Below are 27,900 nucleotides of genomic sequence, written 5' to 3'. Positions count from 1 at the left end.
TCCACGACTGCTACGGCAATTTAGTTTTACATCAAGCTGCTTTAAGTCTGATACAGGGAAAAGAGGCTTTGACACACTGACTTAGAAGCAACCACTTGTGCTGAGAGCTGTAGACATGTTTCTCATTGAAACTCTTGGAGATATCAGCTTGATGCCATTCTTTCAGCACAAGATTCAACACACAAACAGCACAAGCAGCTTACTGAACATATGCTTTCAAGATGGTACTTTAGAAGCAAAAGATAGCTTGAAAGGCTCATACTCACCACAAAAAAAAACAAACACAAAACAAAAACGCCAAAACCACCCATATTCTCACAGTACTTATCGTATATGCTTATTTGTAAGGAGAAAGAAAACAAACTCTACGTAACAATTTTTCTTGAAGATCAAATATTGCCTGCCGTTTTACAAGAAGTGAATCCAGTTAAAAATGGGTCTCTTCCTATCAAATCAGTTGAAAGAGGCATTTCCTCTCTCCTGTTCTCAGTGACAGAGATTTACCTAACCCCTAACCCTAACAGAAATAACACTCAGAGACTCGCTGTGCCTCACCCGTTAGGCACTTCCAACTAGGAAGTCTTCTCCTGGGAAAAACAGGACATAGATGGGAGATGAGGAAAGCTGCAGGCTCAATTCTGTCCTAAACACTTTGAAGGCTGCATCTTGAACACACACACACACACCCCCCCCAGCAAGAAACGTCATTTGTGGGGGAAGGCTGAGGCAATGGATTATTTAGCCTAAGACAGGACTCTAGGAAGTACAACACAATCTGCTGCTGCTGGCTGGAAAATGGGCTGGATAAACAATGTTTCAACAAAAGCGTTCCTATTGAAAAGGCTCATGGCAGATCAACAACAACTTGGCATCTGGAACAATCCAAGAGCACTTTTTAAAAGAGAGTTTTTGAAGGAAGAGGAAATTACTGATGCTTTACTCATTCAGGTAATACTTACAGCAAACATGAAATAGTATGGCAATTCTATCGTAACCAACCACTAAGAAAAATACCTGCCCAAATAAATTTTTCTAGTGTTTTTACAAACTCTCTAACCATCAATTTCCTAAACTTCTCTAGCAGACTCACTGATTGAAACATCTGGCAGGTAGAAGAAGGCTTTGTTGTCTCTTTTAAAATTAAATGGAATTAAGAACAGAAGAACAACTGGTAATACTATCATAGACAGATGTTATCTCAACCCTTTTCTCTGTCTTAATGCAGAGATTGAAACATGAGCAATTGTTTCTCATGCATCCTAACAGCACTGCTCTTCATCTGAAGAAGAAAACTGCTACCTCTTTCCAGTGTCACCTTGAGCATCTCAATGCAAGTTTTACAAGATACAGTTAAAAAACTAAATATCCATTTGTATTTAAGAATGCTCTTCAGTCTAGTGAAATTCCACTCCAAGACATTCTTGAAGATCAAGCTTCTGTTCATTTTTAAGCACAAATTTTACTTCTGAGCTTAATAAAAACCCGAGCCATTGCTCAGTATGATTCATGAACAAGCAAGTGATCCTGGCCTCAAATGGCCTGGACTTCAATATTACATATAACAAACTGAAAAGGGGATACAGTTAAGACTAGGCAATTTGCTTTTCTGTTAGCAATCTAAGTAAAAGTTATGTCCTTAAAGCATCTATTATTTAAAGTTTTTCACATCATTTTAAAATACCTTCTATATTTAGTTTTTCCATATAAGGAGTACTGTATCAAAACAGCGAAGAAAAAAAAAACAGTTAAAAAAATTTCTCTAGGCAGGGAAAAGAAAATAGACCCCACAAAATTCTGCCAAAGTATTCATCGAACGTTACCCAGGTCTATGGGTCAGTGCAGAACCCGCAACAAATTAATTTAGCCATGCTTATACATTCTTTATATGATCTCTTTAAAGGAGAAGAAAGGAAGAAGTGGACAATGGAAAAAAGGCAGTGTACGGAACACAGAGATCTGTCTAATTTAACAAAAAATAAAACTGAAGAAAAATTAAAACTTAAATTATATAATTAAGTACAACTCTTGATGAGAATTATAACACCATTTTCACCTGCAAAGAAATAAGTAAGATTTATTGTAGATAAACACTCTGCATAACATTCCCCAAGAGCGATCACCATCCAAACTTTGTAAAAACAATGGCTAAAAGTATTTTAAAGTCAAAGTTACATTCTATTCTCTACTTCACCCTGTCAGGCCCAAAGCATCCTCTCAAAAAAGGGAGAACGCCCTGTCAAGATAAGTTTTTTCTGACAAAATTCACAGCAAACAACTGGCAAAGCTGTAGTTCTCGATTCAAATTATACAGGAGGGGTGGAAGAACAATGCATTCCAGGTAACAGGGAGGACAGCTATGTACCACCATCCCAACGCATGTGCTGGAGGAGTCCTATCTACTCTGTTTACATAAAGGATCACACTTGGAGGGCACCACTCCTCAGGGAAATACAGCTTTGAGAAGTAGCAGACATGTCTGAGAGAGAACACTAGCATATCTATATATCCAGAACCATTCTAGACTGCGTGCATCAAAACCAGAACTGTACTACTTTGGTTTATAAGAATTATTTGTGTGCACAGTGTCTGCTTGCTCTTTTAGCCAAACAACACAGGGCTCTTCCTCAGGCACCTGTCTATACAAGTCAAAAGGCAGAAAACCAGGCCACAGCAACAAGGGAGATCCTGGGGAAGCAAAGTAAAGGAGACAGAAATCAATAAGAGAAGAGCAAACACTTCTCTCAGAAGAGTCAACTTCAACAGGATCTGACCGTATCTGACATTTAAAAAGAAAAAAAAGAGTAAAATCAAATAATATTGGACTACAAAACCCAAGTTGCTTATTTTTGAAAATAGGAAGATCCCAGCTACTGGCACTGAATTCACTAGGAATGACAAGCACGATGCTGAACAACCATGAGAAAGCAGACAGCTGCTCAAACAGACTTTTTGAAAAGCCTAGCCCTGTCTTACATGCTTTTACAGAAAGGATCTGAAAAGTCACCCAGGCCAGCATGATCATTCTTTCTGTCCACTTTTGCTTTGAGTCTTACGCAACTTGTTATCACCCAAAGGCCTTTTTTGTTTGTGAAGATCCATGTCAAACACAGTCCTTTACCTCAGCAAGTACCCACGTTACTATATTGGTGCTTACCTGAATTGCCCAAAGCACCCCACAAGGATACTGACTTTTTAAACTATCCAATCTTTACCTTGCCACATACCACACTTTTTTTTTCAAGTAACTGCTTGCATTTTCAGTACTACAAAAAACAAACAAAGGAAGCCTAACATATCTATTCATATATACATGTATTTATATTTTAATTACCAGGCTGCGTCAACTACCCATCTGGCACGCTTTTATTCATTACACCCTGGGCCTAACATATCTATTCATATATACATATACTTATATTTTAATTACCAGGCTGTGTCAACTACCCATCTGGCACTCTCATTTATTACACGCTGGAATCAGCTCCTGTTTGCAAGGCACTGCATGTCTTCTGCTGCAAGCCTTCACATACCTGTGTGTTTGAGTAATTCAGTGAACCTGAGCAGCCATGCCAGTTACACCTGCGAGAACAGCAAGTAGTAGTACAGGAAAGGGCAAACCATAATGCTAGAGGTTAATATTGGGGTCAAAGCTGTAAAAAGCCTCCACAGGAAACGCTGTTTTCTTTCAAGTTTCTTCAAGAGTAAATGACGGGGAAAGGAGTTTGGCAGCTAAGGTTTTCTCTGTGAAACATGCAACTGCTACGTTTGTTCCTAAATGCCTCAGTGTTAGAAAAGAACGGAAACAACAGCCTAAGAGGTTCTGGATTGTCAGGAAAGTGGCCTTGTCCAAGCCAGACCCTGCAGAATACCCAGACAGGACTTGGGTAACATCACTCAGCAAGACAGAAAAAGGCTTCTGTTTACTAACTTGCTCGAATACAAATACCTCCTTTCAAAGCAGCTTCCAAAAGCAGCTTTGGTTGTTTCCCTTTGCAAACTATTTTACATTCCAAATATCAAACTTGATGGTGTATTTTAAGCCAAACATCAAGCAAGAATGACCATATTTTCCATACATGGCACCTGCACCTCAGATAACCCACCGTCCTTCAAACGTCTTTTTAGCCTTCAAAAGCAAATCTCTGCCAAACCTGCATCGTCAGATAACAAATGGCTGCCCCCTTCCCTGGGGGCTCCAGGAAAAATCTCATTTTCATCATTTGCACAGGCCTGTAAGTCATACTGTTGTTGAACTAATAAACTTTTTTTTTAAAAAAAAAAAAAAAAAAAGAAAAAATAATCTACCAGACACTAAGATGCATAAGAAAGATAGCAGCTTGGCTGGGGCTGGAGGGGGTGGGGAAGCAGGTGCTAGGATTTCTGAATTGTGCCATTTGTGCTTTCTTTCCAAACCTTTTAATTTAGCATGCCTCTACATCATTTAATAGTCAAGTACTGACAGGTTCATTCTTTATTTTTTATTCTGTGCAATTACTAACAAATGAGCACCTTAACAAGCCATCCACCTTCCTACTGAAAGTACCTTTTCTTGAAAAATTAGTCAAGAAAAAAGAAAATCCTGCTACTGATTAATCTACTAGCACAGCCTGAACTTCTTTGAACTGCTCCTGAGAGTGTCATTTATACCTCCTTTAGACCATTTCTTATACTAGACCTTATTTGTTTTTGAATCATGAGCTTAACTTTAAGTGCCTCAAGAGTCTGGAGACATCTCTAATCTCATACATTAGCATCACTACCTAGGATTCATTATGAAACATACCTTTACATTTATTTTATCCAGTAAACACACAAGTGAAAATGCACACCTCAGAAAAAAATAGCAACTTGAGAGAAAAAATCCCCAAGAACTAAGAAACACAACAGTGACAGAGAAATCAGAAGCAAGATCAACTTCTCTATAAAGGGTCGGTACCTTTTCCTGGACAAAGCTGGCGTACCCCAAGGAGAGGGGAGAGAAGTCTCATTTGTCAGGCAAGGAGGGATCTGTTCTGCACGACTACAGACAAAACAGACAGGGGTAGGGCAGAGAGGTTAGAGAAGAAACCAGAGGCCATAAGCTTGTTAGTTTTACAAAAGTGCCAATAAAATCATTACTAGGATCCATTCTTCAGAAAAAACATGGACGACAAAGGACGCTACTGAATGACACGCATCAGGTAAACATGCAGACATGCAATGCGTGTGCTTGTTTTATGGCATGACTCTGCAGTGCTTGTTCATTACTCTGCAGAGGTTTATTGATATGACCATGCTAGCAAAACAGAACATCTTTCAATGTTAAACAGCCGAAATTGAGAGGAGAAAGTAAAGCCTAAGCAAATTAACTATAACCAACATGGGTAAGAAATAAAATCAATGTAAACTTGACAAAGAATGATGATCAGAAAATTTAAGAAAGAAGGGAGAATGCAGTCACTGAAGATGACAGCAAAAAAAAAAAGGAACTCAGTGAGGGAGCTTATGCAACACCACCATGGGATTTACTTACCCCATTGATTCCTCATACTCTACTGTTAGCCCATGTTATAACTTCTACAGTATGTGCAACATATTCTTAATACACATTTTCCTCCTCCATCTGAATGATTTAATACTACTTTAAAATGAGATCAAATAAATTGATTTCTGTACTTGGTTTTTCGTTTTTTTTTTGTTTTTTGTTTTTGTTTTTTTTAAACGAGAAAAGCATTAAGATTTGCTGCTTATTTTCAAAATAAGGCAAAATTTTCAGTAACAAAAACATGAAGTTTGTACTTTACTAGTCACCTAGTTTAAGAAAGCCTGACCAACTGGCAGCTTCATTAATATCTCAACATACACAGCCACACTTTCAACACTTGGAAAATCAGACCTTGTGTTTGACTAACTAGGTGGCCCAGCTTAGAAAAACAGGGGCACATGCATTAAATAGCTGGGGTGCAGCAGCTCCAAGGTCCCAGACACAAAGCTTAGGTCTGTGTTTTACTTTTTTGTACCTTAAATTATGGGTGACAACTACTTTCAGACAAGCCAATCTTCAAAACATACTTCAGTAAGTTAAAGTTGATTCAAAATGACAACAAAAGACTTTATGGTTCATTTCAAATCTCAAGTATAATTTAAGTACAATTTAAATTCTAGTTGTTTAAATCTGGGAGTGTCTCCCAGTTAAATTTAAAAACCAGTAATTTACAGACTAGCTAGAACCTTAAAGAACATGCCAATCCACCTAAAACAAGATGTCTAGTCTAAATGTGTTTAGTCTGGAGAAAAGGAGGCTCAGGGGAGACCTTATGGCTCTCTACAACTACCTGAAAGGAGGTTGTAACGAGGTGGGTGTCAGTCTCTTCTCCCAAGTAACAAGCGATAGGACGAGAGGAAATGGCCTCAAGTTGCACCAGGGGAGGTTTAGACTGGATATTAGGAAAAATTTCTTCACCGAAAGGGTTATCAAGCATTGGAACAGGCTGCCCAGGGAAGTGGTTGAGTCACCATCCCTGGAGGTATTTAAAAGATGTGTAGACGTGGCACTTGGGGACATGGTTTAATGGTGGACTTGGTAGTGTTAGGTTTACAGTTGGACTCGATGATCTTAAGTCTCTTCCAATCTAAATGATTCTATGATTCTAAAGCCATTGTGATATTATCTAATTAAAGTCCCTTATCAAAGGAAACATGAACTTCAGGTGTGATGTTCAACAACCAATTTTTCATTTTACTTAATAAAAGCATAAAAATCTAGTAGTTCTGTATGATAAAGCAACCAGACAGTCTGCCTATCAACCAACAGGTTGCTTCAACACATCAAATATAACCATAAACTGACTTAATTGCTGCCATTACAAAAACATTCAACATCAGAGAGAATGCTGCATACCCTGGAGAACATCAGCAAGCTAAGTCAATATTTGGTCAGATGTTGACACCTTACATTCCTCTCACTGGAGTGAAGGAACAAAGAAATAGATTAAAAGGGAAATACAAAAGCTTGCAATGAACATATTTGAAGAAAACTATTTTGGGTAACACTGGGGCGGAGGGGAGGGAAGAGAAAAAAAGAAAAAAAAAAGCCAAGTTCATACCTGTCAAAAGAATCTGTTGCTACCTTGTAGAGGTAAATAAAAAGTTTGCTGCAGTGTCTTAGCGTAGGTGACACAGAATCCAGGGATATTAGGTCATCCTCCAAAAGTCTTTGAAATAGTTGTGTATTTGAAGGGAAGACATTCAAGGGACTTATTTTTCTCAAGTCTGAGAAGCAGCCAAGTAATCGAACAGCATCTGCCAGTTTTTCATACTGGATCTCTGTTTTGAAGAAATGAGAGTTGGCTGGCTCGTAGCGCATTGCTGCAGTCAATGTGCAGAAGACAGTGTGAAGCAGTTCAAACACTTGATTCTGGTTTACTTTCTCCCAGCCATTCTTAGGCGGTGAGCACAAAGATCTTTCCATAGCAACGAGTAAAGATGTGACATACACAAATCCACCAACTTTTCTAAAAACAGTTCTTGTGCGGTGACTTTCTCTCAGCACCGAGAGTAGGGCCTATGGACAAAACAAACAATCAAAACAAAGAAGAAAAAAAAAAAGCAGCAGCATTACAAACAGCTTGAAAACAGGCAGGAACATTTTTGTTTGATACACTAGCAAAATTCTCACGTCATTTGTAAGAATTTGGTAATGCCTGAAGTCTCCAAAGATCAACTTTATACTGCAAGAGTCCACATCCTCAAGAGCTTACAAAATAAAAAAAGATAGAGTGGGGCGGGGGGAAAGCAAAACATTGCCCCTAATTTAGAAATAGAAATTAAGGAGATGAATGAACCTGCCAACAGAAAAGACTTGACCAAGCACAGAATGGAACCCAAAATCCCCAGGTAATTCCCTTAGTGATAAGGCAGAGAGTATAGCTATTAGAAAGGAATCTACTCTGCCATCGTACTTCACAAACAATTTCAAACAAGAGTGGGCAAATGACTGCCTGTAGCAATGAGAAATCTAAACCTTGGAGCATCCTAACACGGGTGTTCCAGAAATCTACAATGCATAAGCACCTGGCAGCTATGAAGCCAAAACAGCACTCAAAGATAACAACGGCAGCAAAGAATTAGCTCAAAAAACCCACTTAGTTTTAGCCTTCCTCTGCAATGAAATCCATAAATCTCTGAATTGAGTGAAACTTGATTTTAAGAGTTGCTGTTCAAAAATAAGCCTGAGAGAGAAACAAAAATGGATAAAACCTTACTTGCTGAACAAATACAAAGCCACAGTACAAACAGCGGCAACTACATGACTCTGGGTACTAGAGAATACTACTCATTTTTCTGTGAAATCAGGGGGTGGGGAAGCCCATCCACCCAACCAAAAACAAACAAAAAAAACAGATGTCATGGGAAGTTTGACCCACATGTGAATACGGAATATAGAAGAAAAAGCCTCTCTACACAAAGCATCACAAACAACAGAAAAATGTTATTGATACAGGAAACCAGGCTAGGGGGGCGGGGAATCTTTCATGACCAAGAGTTTACTTCTTCAGAACCATGCTTGTTTTTTTTTTTTTAAGCACTCAGAAGATGGGTAGTGAAATCGTTAGACTGTCATTCCTTTGAAGGCAGTATCTCATTTCCTGCCAAACCTGGATAAACGGTAAGGTTTAAACATCACTGTACCATTCTGGGCTGTCAGTTCCATAACCAAAACTTCTGAAAACAGCACCAATGGAAGACAAATACAACAGGTCAGATGAAGGACAGAAACCCTGACTTTGGATGTTAAATCCGTTGGGGAACTGCAATATCCGTTCTCCCCCTTTAAGTATTGTGAATGAGACATGCTCAAAAACAACTGAAGACCTTGATAGACAAAATATGTCAAATGAATAATTTTATTACTAGCTTTCCTTTCTGTCTTTTGGAATAATATGAAGCTGCTCATCTGCCAGAGAAATATTACAGCTCTTTTTAACAGAGGTGATCCTAGATGTCTGAGAGTTCTCTCCGGTAAGACTCATTTACTTATTACTACTTGCCTCAGCTTTTCTACCCTAAAATGACAGTATTATGTCAATTTACAACAATAACATTAGCTATTCTGAGAAGAATTTGTGGGTCTAGCTTAGCAGCCAAAAAACCTAATACGGTAGAGAACAGATGACAGTCTTCTCTTCCTCCTCCACTCGCAGCCTTATGTTCCTACCTTTCCACTACTTTGCTTAAGCAAGCAAGTTCTTTGGCTTGATCTTCTACGATTTACATTTATATTAACTAATTCAGCATTTATAACTAACAAATTGGTAAAATAAAGTAGGTCTGCCACAGGAAAACACAAGCCAGCGCTGAAAATAAACATGTTACATGCTTGCTTTCTCCCCCCCCATGTATCCTCATTATTTTTAACTGAATAATACTCCGCCAGGGAGGATTATCGTAACTGTAGAATCTCATTTCCTATAAACTGAGGCTAACTACAAGTGATGATGCTAAAAACATACTCACTCACTAGCCTTCATCTCTGACTCTGAAACCTGCCATAGACAGATGGAAGAAAATAAAGACCATGCATCAAATGTACGCATTTCAACTCCAGAGACAATCTACATTCAGTAGCTAAATACCATCCATCCAATCCAATCCCCTTCTCAGTGTTTTCTTTTTTAAAAAAAGTGGCTCAGGAGCAAGAGTCCTGAGCAGTACTTCATTTACCCTTAAGATGTCCGTTTTCAGCTGCAGTTCCGTAGGTGGAGCGGAGTGCATCAGTCCCAACAAAGTGCCCATATCATCTTCTCCACTAGGTGATAACACCAACTGCTGGATGACCATCAGGGCATGCTGTCGGCACTGGGGATACTTTACTATGTTGTGCACGCATCTCGCACCACCAAACTCTCTGAAAATACCTACTCAGAAAGGAGGGGGTGGGGATAAGTGCATAAGGAGTATGAAAAATACGATCAGTAACAAATAATGACAACAACAAAGCATGAAAGGTGTTTATTTTCATTTCTACAGATTGAATGGCAGGGTTTTAGCCCTATGGATGTTTAATGACTTACTACTATTTTTCCTCTCCTACCACAAATTAAAACAGAACTTGAACAATATTCTTCTGATAATATTTTTCACTATAGGTGTTGAGTACAAGGATGCAGGTAAGAATTTCCTCAATAATTCTGTTACTCCAACAGTAGTTATTCCTTTCATGCTAGAGCTCAGAGTCACAGGATGAAACAAAGAAAAAAATATAGCAAACCCTCCAATATAGCAAACCCTCCATCTTTAGTGAAGACTATATGCTGTTTCGGTTAAGAACAGTGTTTATATTACATTTAGTTCATTGTCAAAAATATAACTAGGCTGCTTCTGGACAAGACAAGCAAACTAGGAGCACTGGTTGAGAAGTGATTCGGTCTATCCACAAGATTTGTAAGATTCTGCAGAAGTTTTCTTGTGGCAAGACCTATCTCTGTAGAGATAAAGCTTAAGTCAAATAATGGTTCTCAAGCTTACTGGATACTCAGAAGAACACACAGAGCAGTATTAACTGAAAATTAAATTAAGTTTATTCTGAAAACATCATAAAAACCGAACTGGAATATATATATGGCACATAAAATGTGTTTAGTACAGTGTCAGCACCTAGAGTACTGCCCTATGTTAATTACTGAAGATGAAAACAGAGTAGGGAAATGGATCAATGCTGCATTACTATGTCAAAAGGGATCATTTTCCTTGTGAACACAAACTGAAAGAGCAGTTTAAATGACCAAGTTCAGGATTAACAAGCTAGTCAGGACAATGTTTATTCCCTCTAATGTACATATACAAACCTTAGTCCCACTATCCATTTCCAATTTCCTGCCTCCTGCTTTCTCCGATGTTCTTTGGATGAGATATGGACTTGGACAAGGCAAAAGGAGAGGCCTCAGACCCTGAGACAGTTAAGTTGGTTGCATCCCTTTACAGGCAAAGCGCATCTCCTCAGTGGTCAGGTCTCTTGTTTTCAGAGAGACTGAGGTAACGTTTTATACTTCTCCCACTCTCGGTCTAGATTCTCAACTATCCAGTGAACCTGTCTGGGTCTGGACACCCAAATTTCTTGTTTGAAATTCAGTTATCAGTTATGCAATATTCAGGAAACCTTATCAGAGATACTGGTTTAAGATCAGAAACCAAGCTTTGAGTGTGATATGAAGCACTGCAAGGCTGCATAATGCCTATTTATGCCTCTCTGCGACAACCTAAAACCTCTGCTGGCCTCTGGATGCAGTGCCACGGGGCTCACATCCCAGTCACACTGCACAGACAGCAACCGCAACTTCTTTGAGAAATGGTTTTTTAACTCCTCCTGTACAGCTTTGTCATACTCCTGAACTTGGAGAGCTACTGATGAAATGAGGCCCTTGAACTCTCCAGGAGTCCTCAAAAACAACATCTGTGGCATCATCCCACAGCCCTGATGTGTTTTACACTACCCTGTGTAGTTTCTCTGTTGGACTCAGAGATCAACTCAGTACCAAGAAGTAGCAATGAGGTACTGATGGCTCCTTCAACTTCCTAGGTGAGGTCAGGAACGCTGTTTAACAGCGGCCAAGGATTTGTCACAAGTCAGGTGGATGCTACCACAGCCAGATCATAATCCATACCTCACAGGAGCAAGGCTCAGGTATCACAGACCCTGATGCCACACAGGTGCATGTAGTCCAGTCCTGTGAACCAAGACCTGCTGCTTCTAAAATATGAGGCAGTTTCAGTCCTTCAGAGATGTTATTCATCACACAGTTACACCATCTCCTCTCATTCATCCTTAGAAATCAAACAATTCTGAGGTTTTTGGGTTTGGGTTTGTTTTTTTTTCCCAATTTCTCCTTATATGGAAGCCCCCACAATGTACCTTCGTGCCACTCCTTCCTGACTCGTTTCTAATTCTGCCTTTTCTTACATGGCAAAACCAAAGCTGAGCAATAAATGTGCAAGTGTGTAATTGATTCATGCACTTCATCTGTAATCTATACCAGTTCCTCTCTAAAACCTCCTTATTTCAGCCTAATTCACTTGCTTCTTGATTCATCATTGAACAGATTCATCTAGTAAATCAAAGATCATGTTTTTTTCCTTTCCATTGACAGGAAAGGTAACGTGGTGGACAAAAGAGAAGTGGCAAAGGAGACACATCTCAACTTCAGCAAAGCTTCTGGCAGTGTCATCCACAGCTTTCTCATAAGCAACCCAACAAAATGGTCTAAACATGATCATAACAGCCTGAACGCATAACTAATTGAAACATCAGCTTGGAGTAACCTCTGCTTCGCTGCAATGCCTTTCTGTTTTGGCAAAGGACATGCCACTGGGGTTTATCTTGACTGCTGTGAATAATGCCTTTCCTGATGGAATGAAGAACTTACTTATCAAGTACGTGGACAAAGCCAAGCTGGCAGATGTTGGAAATGCTCAGTGGGAAGAATTCAAAAGCTATCTTTGAAAGTAGTTTGAAATAACAAGCAACAGAACTTGAAAACAAGTGCAATAGTGAAATGACATAGACAACACTGGAGGTTGCTCCAACACTGGGCCTAAATTTAAATAAAAAAATTTGCCCAGGCAAAAGCAGAAAAAAACCCCCCAAGCTACAAGCTTTATGCCATTAGCCCAGGAGTTAATGTTTAAACAGTGAGCTGTCAACCAAGTTGGACAATTTTCAGGATTTCATTCTTAACCATTTGTCACAGATTGTAGTTACTCCTACTTAAACGAAAACAAGAACAAAACCAGAAGTGAGAAAACACCAGTCAGAACTGAGAAAAAGGAAAAAAAACCAAACCAAAACCCAAACCAACCCTGCTGAAATAAGGATGTTTCATGGCCTCCAAGGCCAGAAACTTCCTGGTTGCTCAGGGTGGTGTCTGTTTCCCCCCACCTGCTCATTTTCTTCTTCATCTAATAGAATAGACAAAAAGGGTTTAAAAACAGTTATTACCCTTTCTCAATCTGTTACTTCCAAGCTCTCAGAGACAGTTTTTACTAATATGATACATACATACTGTCTATTTCGATGTCGCTAAGTCTTGGCTAATGAACCATAATATAAACCTGCCTGATTTAGAAAAGGACACTCATAACAGAGCCCTATTTATACATACTGACTAGGCATATGTCTTTAAAAATTAAAAGCCATCTTTCACTAAAGATGCAAGCATTTTTAATCACATTTAAATAGACATGACACTGTCAACAGCAAACTACATGTCTAATTATGTGCTTAAATTTTCCCATATACAACCTGTGTTACTATAATAATTTGTAGTAGGTCTTGTATTGTTGGAGAGTGATGGGGTGTGGTGGTTGCCTTCAGGTAAACAATAGCAAAGAAACTCAAGATAAAAAAAAACCACTATCTTGTATTCCTTTATTTTATGCACTCTAGTTTATGCTGTCTATTCTCTATTCTGGAAAAACTTGGCAAGAGAAAAAGTATATTTCAGTGTGTTTGATTACTTGCCTGAAGATAGAAAGTCAAGATTACTTTGCTTTCAGGCATGATTTTCTGAGTTACTTTTTTATAAATATTTTGACAGCGGTCTCTCTACTTACCTGCATTTGTGTTTGATCCTTGTAGTAGTACTGTCAAGGTCTCCATAACCAATAAAGCCAGCTGCTTTTGGTCCTCAAATGAACTATTTCTTGAATCCCCTAAAAAATAATTTCAGAAGCCAAAGTTATAGTAAAAAAATCACTCTTTTCTAAGATGCTTCTTGATACTTTCCACCAACACTTCTATTTTCTTTGCTTCTCCAGAGAATATGCAGCCTAACCATATTCCAAAACAAACTAAGATTTAGTCTACACATGCATTCCTGGGAAAGCTTAACTATGAATCATTTGAAAAGTTAATTTATAAAGACAAGAATTTAAACTGAAGCTTTTGAGCACTATGAGCTCAGTGGCTGACACTGCAGCTGTATATGTAGTTTCATATCCCCAACTTTCGTTTCTTGAAGCCACAAAACCAAACCATAGTTGAAGATTAACATGATCTGTTCTTCTTCAGTATTCAGTACTTGAAAAGAGAAATTCCATACAAAAGCACAAAACTACATTCACATAATTACAGTAAATATGCTGATGATTCAACAGGTGTAACAGACAAACCAATACTGCAAGTGGCATCTTAAAAAGAGAGTAACACGCCAGAAAAAAAACATTTTTTTTTTTAAATGACTAATAAGAAGCAAGCCACAACACAAAGTCATGTGCACCCAGGTAGCACCCTAATCAGATGACAGCTTGGTCCATTTACTTACAAGAACGTGAGAATTGATGTGTTTTTCAATGGAGTTGCTGGCAACAAAGCTTTCTAACTCTAATCAACTCCTACCACTCACTAATGAAGCTTCAGACAACAAACCCAGGTGAAATGTCCAACAATTATGATTAAAAAATAAGTGTCACTGATGCACGCTAACTCAATTGCAGTTTGAATAAAGAATGTAAAAAAAAGTACCTGTGTGTGTGTGTGTATGTATGCACATGTGGCACTTGGCAATGCATGCTTTGCAGGCTAAGCAGCTATGTAGCTTATCTCTGAGATGTTCAGTTCCGGAGATAAGATAACAACATTTAAAAAAAAGTTTTTTTTTTTTAATGCTCTTAGAAAAATGTAGACCCAACTTATTGTTACTGTAAGTCAGCAGATGAAAAACTCTCTAAGACTCAATTTGGAGTTTTAGAAAGCAGGCATTCCTTATTGCGGCACCGGGCACACAGGGGATCACTCCACCTAGTGTGTGCATTGAGCTGCTCAAGGGATCACTCCACCTAGTGTGTGCATCGAGCTGCTCAGCTATAGGAGTTATGTACAATTAGAATATACATACTCATTAGATTTCTGAGAAATGATTAACATATTCATGTTATTTCCTGGAACTCATTAACATATGTAAAAGTCTTTGACGCATGCATTCTTATGTCCATTGGTGGTCTTTCAGGGTCCTCTGGTGGTCATCGATACGTCTTCCTCACCGTGTCCACTAGCTGAACTCAGTCTTCGTGGATGCAGTTTGTTCTTTGGCTCGGTTGCGCATTTTGCTTACACAAACTAGCTTATTTCAGCATAGCTTCCTTATCTATTCTACTCCAAGATACAAAGTTTCAAGGTCTTCTTTTGCCTACTGAACGTTTAGCTCATCTATTCACAGGGTACTTCTACTGAAGATCTAGCTTATCTACAGAGTATGTCAAACGCAGCTACATTACTCCAATAGAGAGAACCATATGTCTCTTCAGTGTTCTTTTATACTCGGTATCATTATAAAAAGTCTGCAAACTTGAATACATACTCCTATTAAGAGCTCAAATATGCACTCTATAGTATTTTTCAAAGCTGGGGCTAAACACAATGAAATGCCCAAGTACCTTTTGTGAGGAAGAATACAGATACTATGTCTTACTCCTTCACTTGCTCTTTTCATGTTAAGTAACAAATATTAAACCAATCCTTTTAAAATGTTTTTTTTTTATGTAAGATATGAACTCCTAGTCCTTTGCATTCATACAGCATCTTTCATTAAAGCTCGCCTCACGCTTCTTGCAGGACGTTAAGAGAGAAGCAATTCCAATGAGCTTTTAAGATGGCACACCAGCCCCCAGCAGAACTCAGCCCTTGAGATACATGTTCAGACTCTCTTGTTCCTCCTCTTAAATGCTAGTCTCCACCATTCCCAGCTGAAAAAAACCCCATGTATTAGTAAAATGGAAGAGCACACACTACCTTGATCATTCAGTGCCTGAGTGGGATCTTTCAGAAGGGCTGCATATTTATGAAGAAGATTTACCATCACCTCCAGAAGTCCCACTTCCCTGAAGACATCCTTAAAGATGTAGTCATGACGGGTGAACTTCAGGAGTGTCTTCATGGCAATGATGCTACACTGAAAAGAAGTGCTGGATTTTAAAAGGATGCTCACACTGATCAGTTCTTTACAGGGTATGTAATTCAAGCTGAAGACAACAAATTCCAGCATCTCAAAGTATTTGGTCTGCACTTCTGGAAGTTTAGGAATTTTCTCTGCAAACTGAGACAATGTGTGCTGCGATTCCAAAATGAAGTAGTTGGCATTGTCTGCCATATAAATATTCGTGATGGCATCAAGGATGATTTGTGCTAGATAGTTGGTTTTTGCTCTCAAAAATGCATTCTGGAGGACCGAAAATGCTTGAATATTCCTCACACTGTGACCTAAATCAGGAAACAAAGTGGGATGGGAGGAAAAAGGAAAGAGAAAGTTCTTAATCGTCATAAACAATGAGTACACTTATTAATAATGATCCATGCATTTTAATAAGTGTGAATAAAATAACAGTATGTGTCACGTATAATAAATTTTTTTATTAAAACTGACTCTTCAAAAAAGCCTCTGCACAATCACTTACATTGCAAATACTACAATCTACTGTTCATTAAGATGGCATCTTCAACTTTGAAAGTAAGTGTTTACATAAGCAGCTAAATGAAAGACCATTTCTTTAAAATAGGTAAGCAAGCTGACCTATTGTTAAAACATGCAACAGGATACAGTTCTAGAGACAAAACAAAGCCTGCCTGTCATCTACCCAGGCCGTAAGAAAACTCATTACAGCAACGTGTTCTGTATTCCATAATGCAGAACGCAACTCTGTCCTCTACAAGTATTCGGCAGGCTAAGTTTAATATAACAGCCATCTGTATCCCCTCACTCAACAGAGCAATAAGCAATAACAAATCCTCATCAGCCGGGTTCAAAGGTAGACAACATGCACGGCCTCCAAATTATCCTCTCGCTTCCACTCTTTGGCAATTGCCTGCAAGAAGAAGAGAGCTATGCATAGAGAAACTCCACAGGGCAGCGTAAGGCCAGCAGCTGCCTGCCTTCCACAGAGAGGCTGCTCTTACTCAGGTCTGGATTAACTGGCATGAAGGACCATACCGGTATCGGAAGGTGGCACGGGGCTGGCTTTGGGAATCAGGCCTGGGAATAAGAAAGCTTTGGCAGGGTCCAGTACTGTTAATGATTAGGGAATTAAAACAAAGGGGGAGAGAGAGAGAGTTGTAAAGCGTAAGGTAGCTGTGATATTAGCACACAAAGACCTCACATGTTTAAAAGCTCGGTAAAATTTCTTCTTGTAAGTACCTTCAAGTTGAATAAAACCTCATTCATTTAGCCAAAGAATGCATGATTTCTGAGTACTCCCTGTGGCCCCCAGAATTTTCTATGGGCAGATACTATTCTTATTCTACTAAAAAGATGCCTCAAAGCCAACTTTTTTAAACTTTTATAGGAACAGTACAAGTCACTGTGGACAAATCCCATAATACAGAAAACAACTAATGGTAAAAATAATTTAAAAAAATAAACAATCAAGAGTGACAACTTGAAACACATTCTAAACAAAGCATTTAGGATGTTCTAACAATAAAATCTTATTTTCAAATAAGCTATAAGCAAACCGTTAACCTGATTTAAAAACCCTTTCATAAACAAAGAATCCTGATTTATTACATATGCTCTGTGGAATGCTACTCTCTTCATAGTTTATAAACTAAGTTGTCCAATTTAAAAGTAAATTCAATTATCTTCATGTCTAACCTCACCACCTTCCCTGCCAGTATTTCTCCAGAAGGCAACAGGAAACTTCCTTGAAAACTAACATGAAACAATTTCACATACTGGAAGAATATTAAAGTTACATTATAAATCACACTCATTTGTTTCTAAAAGGACATTTTTTACATGCTTTATTTACAATGAAAAATGTTGAAAATGGGATTTAGAGCTTATTAAATGTGACAGGAACATAGGTAGTGACAGATACAACTATTTATACTCTAATTTAGTATCAACAGTTGTTCCAGGCAATCAAGCAGATTAATAAGTTATCTTTGATTATTACGAGGACCCCTGAAGATACCAAATCTTAACCAGCTCTTCGGCTAATATTTTCTTCATAAAAAGACAACTTGCTAACGTAATGAAAAGCAGGTAAAAGGAACTGAGAGATGTCATGACAAATACCAGAAAATTAAATAACAGAATTCCTTTGGAGATTTCAATAGGCCATGGTTCTCTCATGCTATTGTATCAGAAAAGCTGATTAGCTTAAGCAAAAATTAGTATGTTATTATCAAAACATGGAGAAATTAAGCTCTGAGTGTGATTATCACCTTCTTTCTCTATTTAGTGCAAAGGGAAAACAATTCCCATGAACAATGAACTCTCTCAATACCAGAGATAGGAAGTCATTGTCCAAGGAACCTAGGTATACAAGAGAAACAGTGAAAGTAAATCCATTAGCCTATAAATCTATAAAATTTTTCTTGTATCCCTGGTACTACTAAATCCCATAAAAAGTCCAAGTAACAAACTAGCTCCACGGTCACTACTAAATTCCAACCTACTTAGTTACATACAAGACTTACCTGAATTTTAAGTTTATACACAGGATGTGAAAAATAAGTTTATTTTTATAAAACCCTTTCCCCCCCCAGACTTCCTCAACCTTATCTCCATATCGTAATTGACTGTGGCTGCAAGCACACCACAGATTTTACCACTCTGTGAACACTGGTCATGAAACAACAGATTTCAGCTCACAAGTTCTACTTGCCTAGCTGACAAAAGCTAACAGAAAGCAAATCTTAGCCAAAAAAAAAAGAAAAAAAAAAATCAAAGAAATCAAACCAACACATAAGCCTTTCACATCAGTTTAGTAAGAGCAGCTTAAAACACCATAAATCAAATCAGTGCATCTCTCCATTATGATAATCTCTTAAAATGTCCATGTAGAAACTGTCAGCTTTGCAGTGAGAGATGTTTGACTTGGCCTTTAGTCCTCAAAGACAAAAGCCCTACACTTTCTTCTTTGGGTACCAACCCCAAAATAGAACCTTTGAGACCAACAGAACTAAGTATTTGATACGCAATCTTAGTAAAAGAACCCAGATTCAACTGCAAATGGTTTGTGTAGAATACAGCTTCTTTGTATTTTGTTGTTTACATTAAAAAAAAAAAACAACCCAAAAAACAGAGGGAGAAAGAAAGCAGACTCACCTTTGCCTGCAGGCTGTGGGACTGCAAATCCAGGTAGTAGGAAAGGTACTCCAGTGGTAACACCAGCTGGCTTTAATTCATTGACACCATATGTTGTTAAGGAAGTTATCAAATTAACTAAGTCCTTCAAAGCATCCTTAGATTCAGCCTCTTTTGCCTGTTCTAATCTAAAGAAAATACAATAGATCAAGTTAGCAGCACTAGTTTATTTCAACTCAAATCACTTTAATAAGGTATCTCTTCCATTTTACTCTATTAGAGACCACACTTTTACTGCCCTGTTCCTGCAGTATTTTACATGTTCTCTGTTCATATTTCATATCATTAAGTCAGTCAAATGTTATTGGATTTATGAGAGCATACATTTATTTGCCATAGAAATTCACCTCATAAATCTTTCCTTGAACTCAATAGTCTGCTAAAAAGCAGCACAGACATGAAAATTACTTCTAAAATCTTCGTACAAACTTGAAGCTACTGGATAGGAAAATACCTAGATAGTCTGTTATTAAATAAATCCATAATTAACTTGCTAGATTATATCTGCCACTTTGAGAGTTAATATTTTATGCTAATGAAACGGTACCTTGGTAGAAGCCTAACACTTAGAAGCATACAATGAAGCATCTTCATTAGAACTACAGACCCTTACCTTTGAACGCAAGAGGATGGAAATGCTAACATCCCATTCCAACCATTGTTTCCCACCAGCAACATGCCAAACCCTAGAAACTGACTCCGAACCCTAGAACAATCCTCATTTTCCTTCAACTTCACCAAAAATTCAATCATGTTTAATTACTTACTAACTCTATAGTCTCTATAGATCTCAGGAGAAAGCTGGGGACCACAATCTCCTATTCACTCATGCAATGCGAGCTATGTTTTTCTTCTTGCTGACAAGTGACCATGAGAGCCCTTAGAAGCAGCTCATTCTGCATCCTCCATCTTCTTCTCAGTCAGACATGTGGCTGAACCTCCTTCAAACAGACATTACAGAAGCACTGAGCTCACCTATTGCCATTCTACTAATCCTCCATACGCTCTGCCCTTTCACATCATTGAGGTGAAATTACATACTCTCTCCTTTGGTCCTCACAGACCTCCTGCAATTTCCTATTAAGTCACCTTCTTCACACATCCTTCTGCATTACCACCTCCAAAGCCTTTCTTCTTTGCAGCTTGACGCAGTGTCCAGATTTCCTACCCCCACGTGACAGCCATCTTCACAATAGTGCCATAGAGCTGAACAAGTCTTTGTCAGTAAGTTTGAACCAAAACATGTCCGGGGAGAATACATTACTGCTGTTCATCACTGACCGATACATAGGCTTGTCCAAGATGATAGTTTTTTGAAACAAATCATGTTTTGATCTGAAGATCAAGAGATATGGCCATCAAAACAGCAGTCATGTTTTGAACCATCTTCCATCTCCTCTACAATACACAAATCGCTAACAAATACACCACACGTTGGTGTGCACTGTTCACCTTATCCCAGGCATTTCTGCAAGAGTCTTAGTAAGTTTTATAGAGCCCAGGAAGAAGTGAAGACAATGCATTCCTACGCTTTTAACCTTTACTGATGTCAACTGAAGAACCCAGGTGCTCTCCTTCTTCAATCAGACATGCAAACCTTTAGTCTTCCTATATCTTGTCAAGGATTCCCCAATTCTTTGATTTAAAGGATGAGCAAGCTCAGAAGAGAGTTTGTTTAAAACACTTTACAGAGGATCGCTTTTGTACCTGAAAATGAAATTGCTAATGACAGCGTCTTCCCCTCAAATTCCACCTAAACTCTGGCTGACAGATTCTGGTAAACGCTGAGTTTGAATTACATTGCTTTGAACGAATGCGTTAGTAAATATAACACACTCAAAACCACCACTTATACTACAAGTACAATAACAATTCCTTAACAGGTGTTTGATCTTTTGTGGCGCCAAAGATAATTTGTGATTAAGAATTTCAAATGCCATGTCTATGTCTGGTATCCATTTAAAACAAACAAACAAAAAACCCAGAAACATACTATGTAGTAGAAAATTTAGTTCAAATATTTGGGTGCCAAAACTTAGCATCCTAGCACCAAAAATGAATGGCTTGAAAGAGGGAGATAACATTAACACTTCTCATTAATGGCCATTACAGCACTGTTCATAAGCATCTTTGACCGAGTATACTTCATAAGGTGTATGCTCATAGTCATCATTTCCCAGTTTCTGTCTTGTATTTGTAAAACACATATATATTTCATCTGCTAAGCATGCTTCTTCAGAACTTCATATCCAAACAAAGCAACACAGACTGACCACAGATTTTACAGAAATAATGCAACAGACACTAATTTTCTGACCAAGAAAGAAAAGAATGACGTTTCTTTCACGGAAAGAAATAAAATCATGGATGGATCATATATGCAGGTTTTGTTTGGGCAGGCATTTTCATTACCCTATTCTGTGATGCATTAGCAGGTTAGCAGTACCTTTAATAAAAAACACAAATTAAAAAAACCACATATATACACTGATTCCCTAGTAACGTGAGAGTTCTCTTCAGCACTCTGGTATTAGAGCTTATGTACAAAAATGTCTCTTCAATACTAAGTAGCATGTCTTCAGTACTAAGTAGCATGTACCACATTTACGTACATGATTTTTCATTATGATAGTATTTTAAAACAAAACAAAAAACCACTCCAACCAAACCCAAAAATCACTAGTTGCAGTCAAAATTTTATTTTCTGAATTCTTTCTAAATTTTTAGTACCAGTTGTTTTTAAGCATCCGCTTTCTTAGCACATACAGAAACATTCAGTAATAAACCAGTACCGATGAATAAAAAGTTAAACAATGTAGTTTCATAAATGGAGAGAAGCACATAATTTCATGTTTTGGTCCTAATATCTTAATTTCATAACAACCTATAATCACTTAGTATTTGTTCAAACCTATTCACCTATGCTTTATTAAGAAATCTTTTCAGAAAAAGCTCACAGTGATCTGTCTGCATTCCTTCAAGCACTTTTGCATACCTGAGGAGGAGATCACAGAGGAAGTTGTATCCTTGCCATATCCTAAAATCATCCAACAGTGTTTGGGATACATCACTGGAGTCTTTGAGAAAACAAGAAAGTCCAGCAAACATCTCAACTATTTCTAGGGGAGAAAGGTCATCAGACTGCTGCATGTTCTGAACACATGTGGACAAACATTCCTTTTCTGAAAAGAATCGCAATTAAGAAATTTAGGATTTTACTGACATTAATCACAGCAAGAAGTATAACTAGTACAAGAATCATGGCAATAAGGTAACTGTTATTTAACTATCTCTTACCACATAACATTTAATATCACAGAGCACTTGAAGACGAGTAGGATTCTCAAGTGGCTTTGGGTCTGAACCTTAACCTCTTTTTGCCAACCCCTTCCTCCCTTTTATAATCTTTACTCTTACAAGGAGGAGACTGTGTAGACAAATACTGGTTTTTACCTAAATATTTGACCAGATAACTCAGCAGAATAAAAAGACAAATACGGCAACTGTAAATAATTCCAAAGCATCTTTTTTACTTTTAAAACACAAAGATATACAAAGTACTGACTCGAACCGTTACTGATGTTAGGTAAAACCCTACACATAACCCTTTACACCATGTCTTCTTATTGCTACTCTGGTTAGCGTTTCTTTGGCTGGCATATTTGCTTGCCTGATAAATCTTGACCAAAGAGACACAGCTTGTTGCGTTCTGCATACCTCTCACACTTCATCAGTTCATTGTCAGTTGCAGAAAGCTTTCCTAAATCTATAGTCAGATTTTAGGTTGCACTCCTGTTTTAAAGATGCTCCCTTCAATTATCTGCTATTTTAACTTCACAGCATGCACGAGACAAGTGCAAATCTTTCTAGCTAGACTGATAACAAAATTTCCCAGAGATCAAATCAAAGCATGAGATAGTGAAAGGATGCTCCTTTTGCATATGATAAAACATCTTAACTTTTTTCCTGAATATGAGATGAACCTCTTGACAGATGTTATCTCTTAAGTCAGGTTTATTTTTTTTATCAACAAGCGAGAGAGAATGCCAACTGGTTTTCTTTTTAAGATTTTATTTCACTTTTTAAAGAACCTAGGATATCTTTTGATATGCCAGCCTCACTCCTCTGTGGATCAAGCCAACAGAGATGCAATAATGGTAGTAGCTGCAATATGCCAAACGACAGTCAAAACTTGGTTATTTTCTTTGTTGCGCTTCGTGACGTTTTCACATATACACATACACCTTCTACACTCATCAAAAACCCACCAGAAGGCTGTTACAGATGCAGACAAAATACCTATCACCTTTTAAGCCCTATCTGAAAATACTTAACTGATGACTATTCTGTGCTTCCAAGTGATACTGTACCTTCACATCTTTCTGGCTGGAATTGGAAACATGCTGCTAGCACAAGAAAAAACACAGACTGAAATTTTCTGGGAAGTATGTGGAAGCAGGGTAACGTATTTCATAAACTGTCAAAATGGTTTTGTGAAGCCTTGTAACTACTTGCTTTCTAGGGTGTGAGAAAACTGTGGTTTCTTTTTTTGCAGTAGGTGTACACTGCTAAAATGTATGATAAGGATGTTAGTTCACTTCAACAGTCATTCCAATTTAAAAACTACAAATGCTTCTATGGGGTCCTACAGTCTAAAAGCCCTAAATATAATATTAGAAACATACTCTACCAAATTTCCTACCTCAAATCCTACATACCTAAACACCCATGCAATTTTAAATTAATGCAACACAAGTATTTCATATGCAAAGCTGCTCCCAGGCAGTTAATATCCTCTCCAACACTGGTTTTCATCTCGCTTTGCTCTTGCAAATTCTTTGTCATGAATCAGCTTGGCAGCTGCCCTTGCTAAGCAGACCATGACCAGTCACTTGTAAAGATACATGATGAATAAAGTATTTCTTATATTAGCTACTAAAATCTGTAACCAACTACAGAAATACCCCTGTACGCTACAGTTCCCATGCCTGAAACAGTCAGGATGCTATTTGTCTCAAAAAAGGATAGGAGATAAAATGGAATGATTCTGGCTGCTTCAGTCATTTGGTGGCTCACAGGCTGAATTAAGCCCATGAGATGATTTTATTTTGGCGTTCAGGATGCACAAAATTCGCAATCTGCAAGCTGTACGGCAAGGTGAGGAAGAGAAGGGCCTGGCAGAAGAAACGCAGGCTGGCTGAACCGTCAGCAATCTAGTCAGCCAGCCAACAGGGAAAACATAGGGTCTGCAAATCCATCCAGCCGCCAGGCTCTTTCCAGCTGTGTCCCAAAAGCTCCACACCAGATTGTGACACAGGCTCTAGGACAGGCTACACTTAAGCTTCCTAGGAGCACCAGTACTGAGAGACCGCCTCCTTCGGGCAGAGGCTTGGGTCTCAGCCAAGCAAAGGACAGCCTCCCTGGGCCAGGCCCTAGGGACAATGCCCTTGGGTTGGGGACCCTGCAGGGAAGCTGGGCTGGAAGGAAGGAAGGAGGAAGCCAGCTGGCAGTTCCAACGTGCCATCAATAAGCACTTGGAGGTTTGCACTCAAGTGTTTCTGTGCCCATATGCTATGCTCCCTTGAGGATTTCCTAGTGCCTGTATTACCCAGGTTTTGCTGTTATCAGAGTATGCCAGCCCCCAATACCCTGGATAATGGACAGTACATTGCAAATCAGTGGTGGTTATAATGGTCCGACCCAGCCTCTTCCTGCAAAAGCAAGATGTCTGGGAGAAAGAACCTTCTCCCAGGATACTCAAATTAGCTCTCCCTAGTTGGTGTAATGCACCAGTATTTACTACACGGGCTTCTAATAGCTCAAACTGCATCAGCAAAACACATGGAGCTGGTTCCTCTTCCTGCGGCTTCCTCAGATGTCTCTACACTTTTATTGCCAGCTAGAGTGGTACCCAAACATGCAGCTGTAAACAGGACACTGCTAGCTTGCCTCGCGCCTCTGCAAGGAGCTGCTGCTGCTAACTCAAACACAGGACAGAAAACAACTCCCGTTAAGAATTAATGCTTGCAGCAAAAGTGACAAACCTATGCATCTTCCCAGTGACTACTTTTCAATACAGGCAGTTACTGAAGTTGTTGAAAGCCTTTCCTTTTGGTTAGCATAAACTCTACACCAAAACATGAAAGGAAACTCCATCTTCCAATGTTAACTTGAAATATGGATGAGGCAGACTCAGCTACAAACACCTCTCTCGCTACACAAGCGCTCTGAAATTTTACCTGTATGTAAATGCCTACGTGTCCAAAAAAAAAAAGCCTGTAAGCTTTCCTTGATCTATTATTTTCATGCCTATTTCCTAACTAAGAAAACTATGAAGTAAGAACAGAAAAAACCCAATAAATAATATTGGATAGACACATACCATGAATGTATTTCACTACATTGACGCTAAGGCCATGACGCGATATGGTCATTAGTACTTCCCCTGCACTCTTCCTCCAAGGCAGATTATAGGGAGGGCACCATGAGGTTATTGCACTGAATAGAAGCTGGAGATCATCCTTTTGAGCCAGTTCTTCCGCCGGGGACACAAAACTGCACAATTTTACTAGGATCTGAAACAGTAAGTCATTAAACATCTAGTATTAATACCCTGATCATTGCTATTTTTGTCTAGACTTAGTAAAAGACGAAACATTCTTTCATTTAGCATACACATTAAAAAAACGCAATGCGCTGTTTTTCCTTTGCATGTTGTTTCTGTAATTTGAATTGAAGACAAGGTTATTCAACATGCGGTTATTTCAAGTCCCAGTTCAGTTTAAAATGACTAGCAAAAGATTAGCAGCAGAGTTTAAATCTCTTAGGCTGACACAGCATACTTGTATGGATACCAAGTTATTCCATTCTTGGAGAATCTGCCCGTTACCTAATTCACAGGTCTAAACATTGCAGTGGGGCAGAGGCTCTGCAAAGCAAACTGTTGTATCCCTTCCTAATGCAGGAAGAAGGCTATTGATGTGCTGTCTGCAGAGCAGCATCCATACCAGCTTGGCCAAATGAAAACAGCCAAAATAGTATGGCAGGAAAGGATACAGCAACACTGTCGACCTACCTGGATGACCGACTCCTGGATCTGAATTTCCAGGTTATCTTAAACAAGACAAAACGCAGCCACACAACCAAAGTTACTATGTTGTGCTCCCTTTTCTGCATGTTCTGAGGACATCTGATGTCCATTTTGTGTCTTGTGCAGGAAAAGCTGAGGCTCCCTCTCAGAAAACTGTAGGAAGACTTTGCAAGGCTGCCTGCGTCCGGAGGAGGTTTGGAAGCTATCTGAAACCTCACCCACTCCAGCCAGCTCATTTGAGAGCACCACTTTACAGACCTTGAGAAGGGACAGAAAAGAGCTGAGCTGTAGTACATTGCGGGGGACTCTATGTGGTAACACTGATCATTTATTAACTCTGCTGACTGAAACACAGCAAAGCATTTTCTGAAAGATAGCTCACAGCACACCACGATTTCTGCTTTGGAAGACAGCCTGCAGTACTAAGACAAAAAAGAGGCAAATGGGTATGTTCTCATATAGTGACTGTTAGCGGGCAGACATTGTGGCTAGTAATTGTGGGAATAAGGCTCTCATCTTTATTTTTGTAGTGCAGGTACCAAAATGCCTCTCAAATGTTATACTTACAAATCTTAACACTGCCTTCAAATCCCTGAAGGATGTGATTGTTGATAGACCTCTATGGTTTTGCGTATGTGCCTACAATGACCCTACATAGAGACACGTCCAATTTGCACATGGAAACTGGTAGTATGATCATCAATCCCTTTCTAACATTAGCTGTCAGCTGCTTCTAAAAGTTTCGTCAGGAGAACGTATGGGAATTTCTTTGCAAGATCTCCAATTGAAACTTCAGAAAGCAGGAGCAGGTCAGATGGACTCCTTGGTCTCCCTGGGAAATCTGGGGGATAATTGTAATAGTAACAGCAAGCTCAGATGGTTCATTCCCATATTTAAATGATTTTTTCCATATTCATGGTTAATTTCCATAATTGAACGGGAAATAGCATATATTAAATTAATTCATAGATTATTATCAATACTAATGGTTTTTACTATGTCTATTTCAAGCAGTAACGGCCAAAGATACCAAAGACTAGGACCGGTTAGATTAAAACAGAGTAATAGTCAACATGCTGCTCCTTTTAAGCAGCTGCCCAGAACAGTTGCATATATTTTTGTGGAGGAGATCATTTGCCGAGGACAAAAACCACAGGAGGAGTAGAAATTTAACCTCAACTGACTCACAGAGGCGATCAGCTCCGGTGCAGGCGCGTCCCACAGTGGAGCGGCAGATCGCGGAGTACAGGGGGGTTTCCTGAGCTGGGGAACCCCCAGGGGAGCGCAGAGACCCACTGGGAGCCAGCAGCTCTCACCAGGGCGGCTGACGAGGTGTGGGCAGGGCCAGGAGCAACGGCTGCCACCCCCCACTCCCACTAAAGGCAGCCCCAGGGAGCACTGCCACCGGGAGCACTGCCAACAGGACGGGCAAACAGGGCGTGGCGCGGCAGCTAGGGTATGGCACCTCTTCGAAGGAAAGGCATTACACGGGCCAAGTGGGGACTCGGCATACACATAACCCAGCAACTGGGCACAGGTCAAGGGCACTCATCTTACCCGACCCTCAAGGCAGAATGGTGGGCACTTGTCTGAGGGTAAAGGCCACAGCTCCAGCTGGGGGGTCTGCACCATCTACCCCAGCGGTAGGTGCCTCCACGCAGATGGAGCTGCTGAAGGGAGAGGCTGCAGTGC

General features: G+C 39.2%; 1 protein-coding gene across 1 annotated transcript in view; it reads right to left on the bottom strand.

The window, feature by feature from the left end:
• WDFY3 (WD repeat and FYVE domain containing 3) overlaps nt 1-27,900 on the bottom strand; it is a 185,528-nt gene that overhangs the window by 84,238 nt on the left and 73,390 nt on the right. Inside the window, exons 8-15 of the mRNA XM_009280240.2 lie at nt 25,501-25,693; nt 22,114-22,300; nt 19,080-19,246; nt 15,764-16,231; nt 13,588-13,686; nt 9,703-9,896; nt 7,086-7,543; nt 4,937-5,020 (exon numbers count right to left, since the gene is read on the bottom strand). Coding sequence (XP_009278515.1) covers nt 4,937-5,020; nt 7,086-7,543; nt 9,703-9,896; nt 13,588-13,686; nt 15,764-16,231; nt 19,080-19,246; nt 22,114-22,300; nt 25,501-25,693 — 1,850 coding nt within the window. The remainder of the gene's footprint in view (nt 1-4,936; nt 5,021-7,085; nt 7,544-9,702; nt 9,897-13,587; nt 13,687-15,763; nt 16,232-19,079; nt 19,247-22,113; nt 22,301-25,500; nt 25,694-27,900) is intronic.

This window comes from Aptenodytes forsteri, unplaced genomic scaffold (assembly GCF_000699145.1).
Source record: "Aptenodytes forsteri isolate BGI_AS27 unplaced genomic scaffold, ASM69914v1 Scaffold227, whole genome shotgun sequence".
In the NCBI taxonomy this organism is placed as follows: Eukaryota; Metazoa; Chordata; class Aves; order Sphenisciformes; family Spheniscidae; genus Aptenodytes; species Aptenodytes forsteri.
Note: the sequence above shows the minus strand (reverse complement) of the source record. Positions and strands in the feature narration are given on the sequence as shown.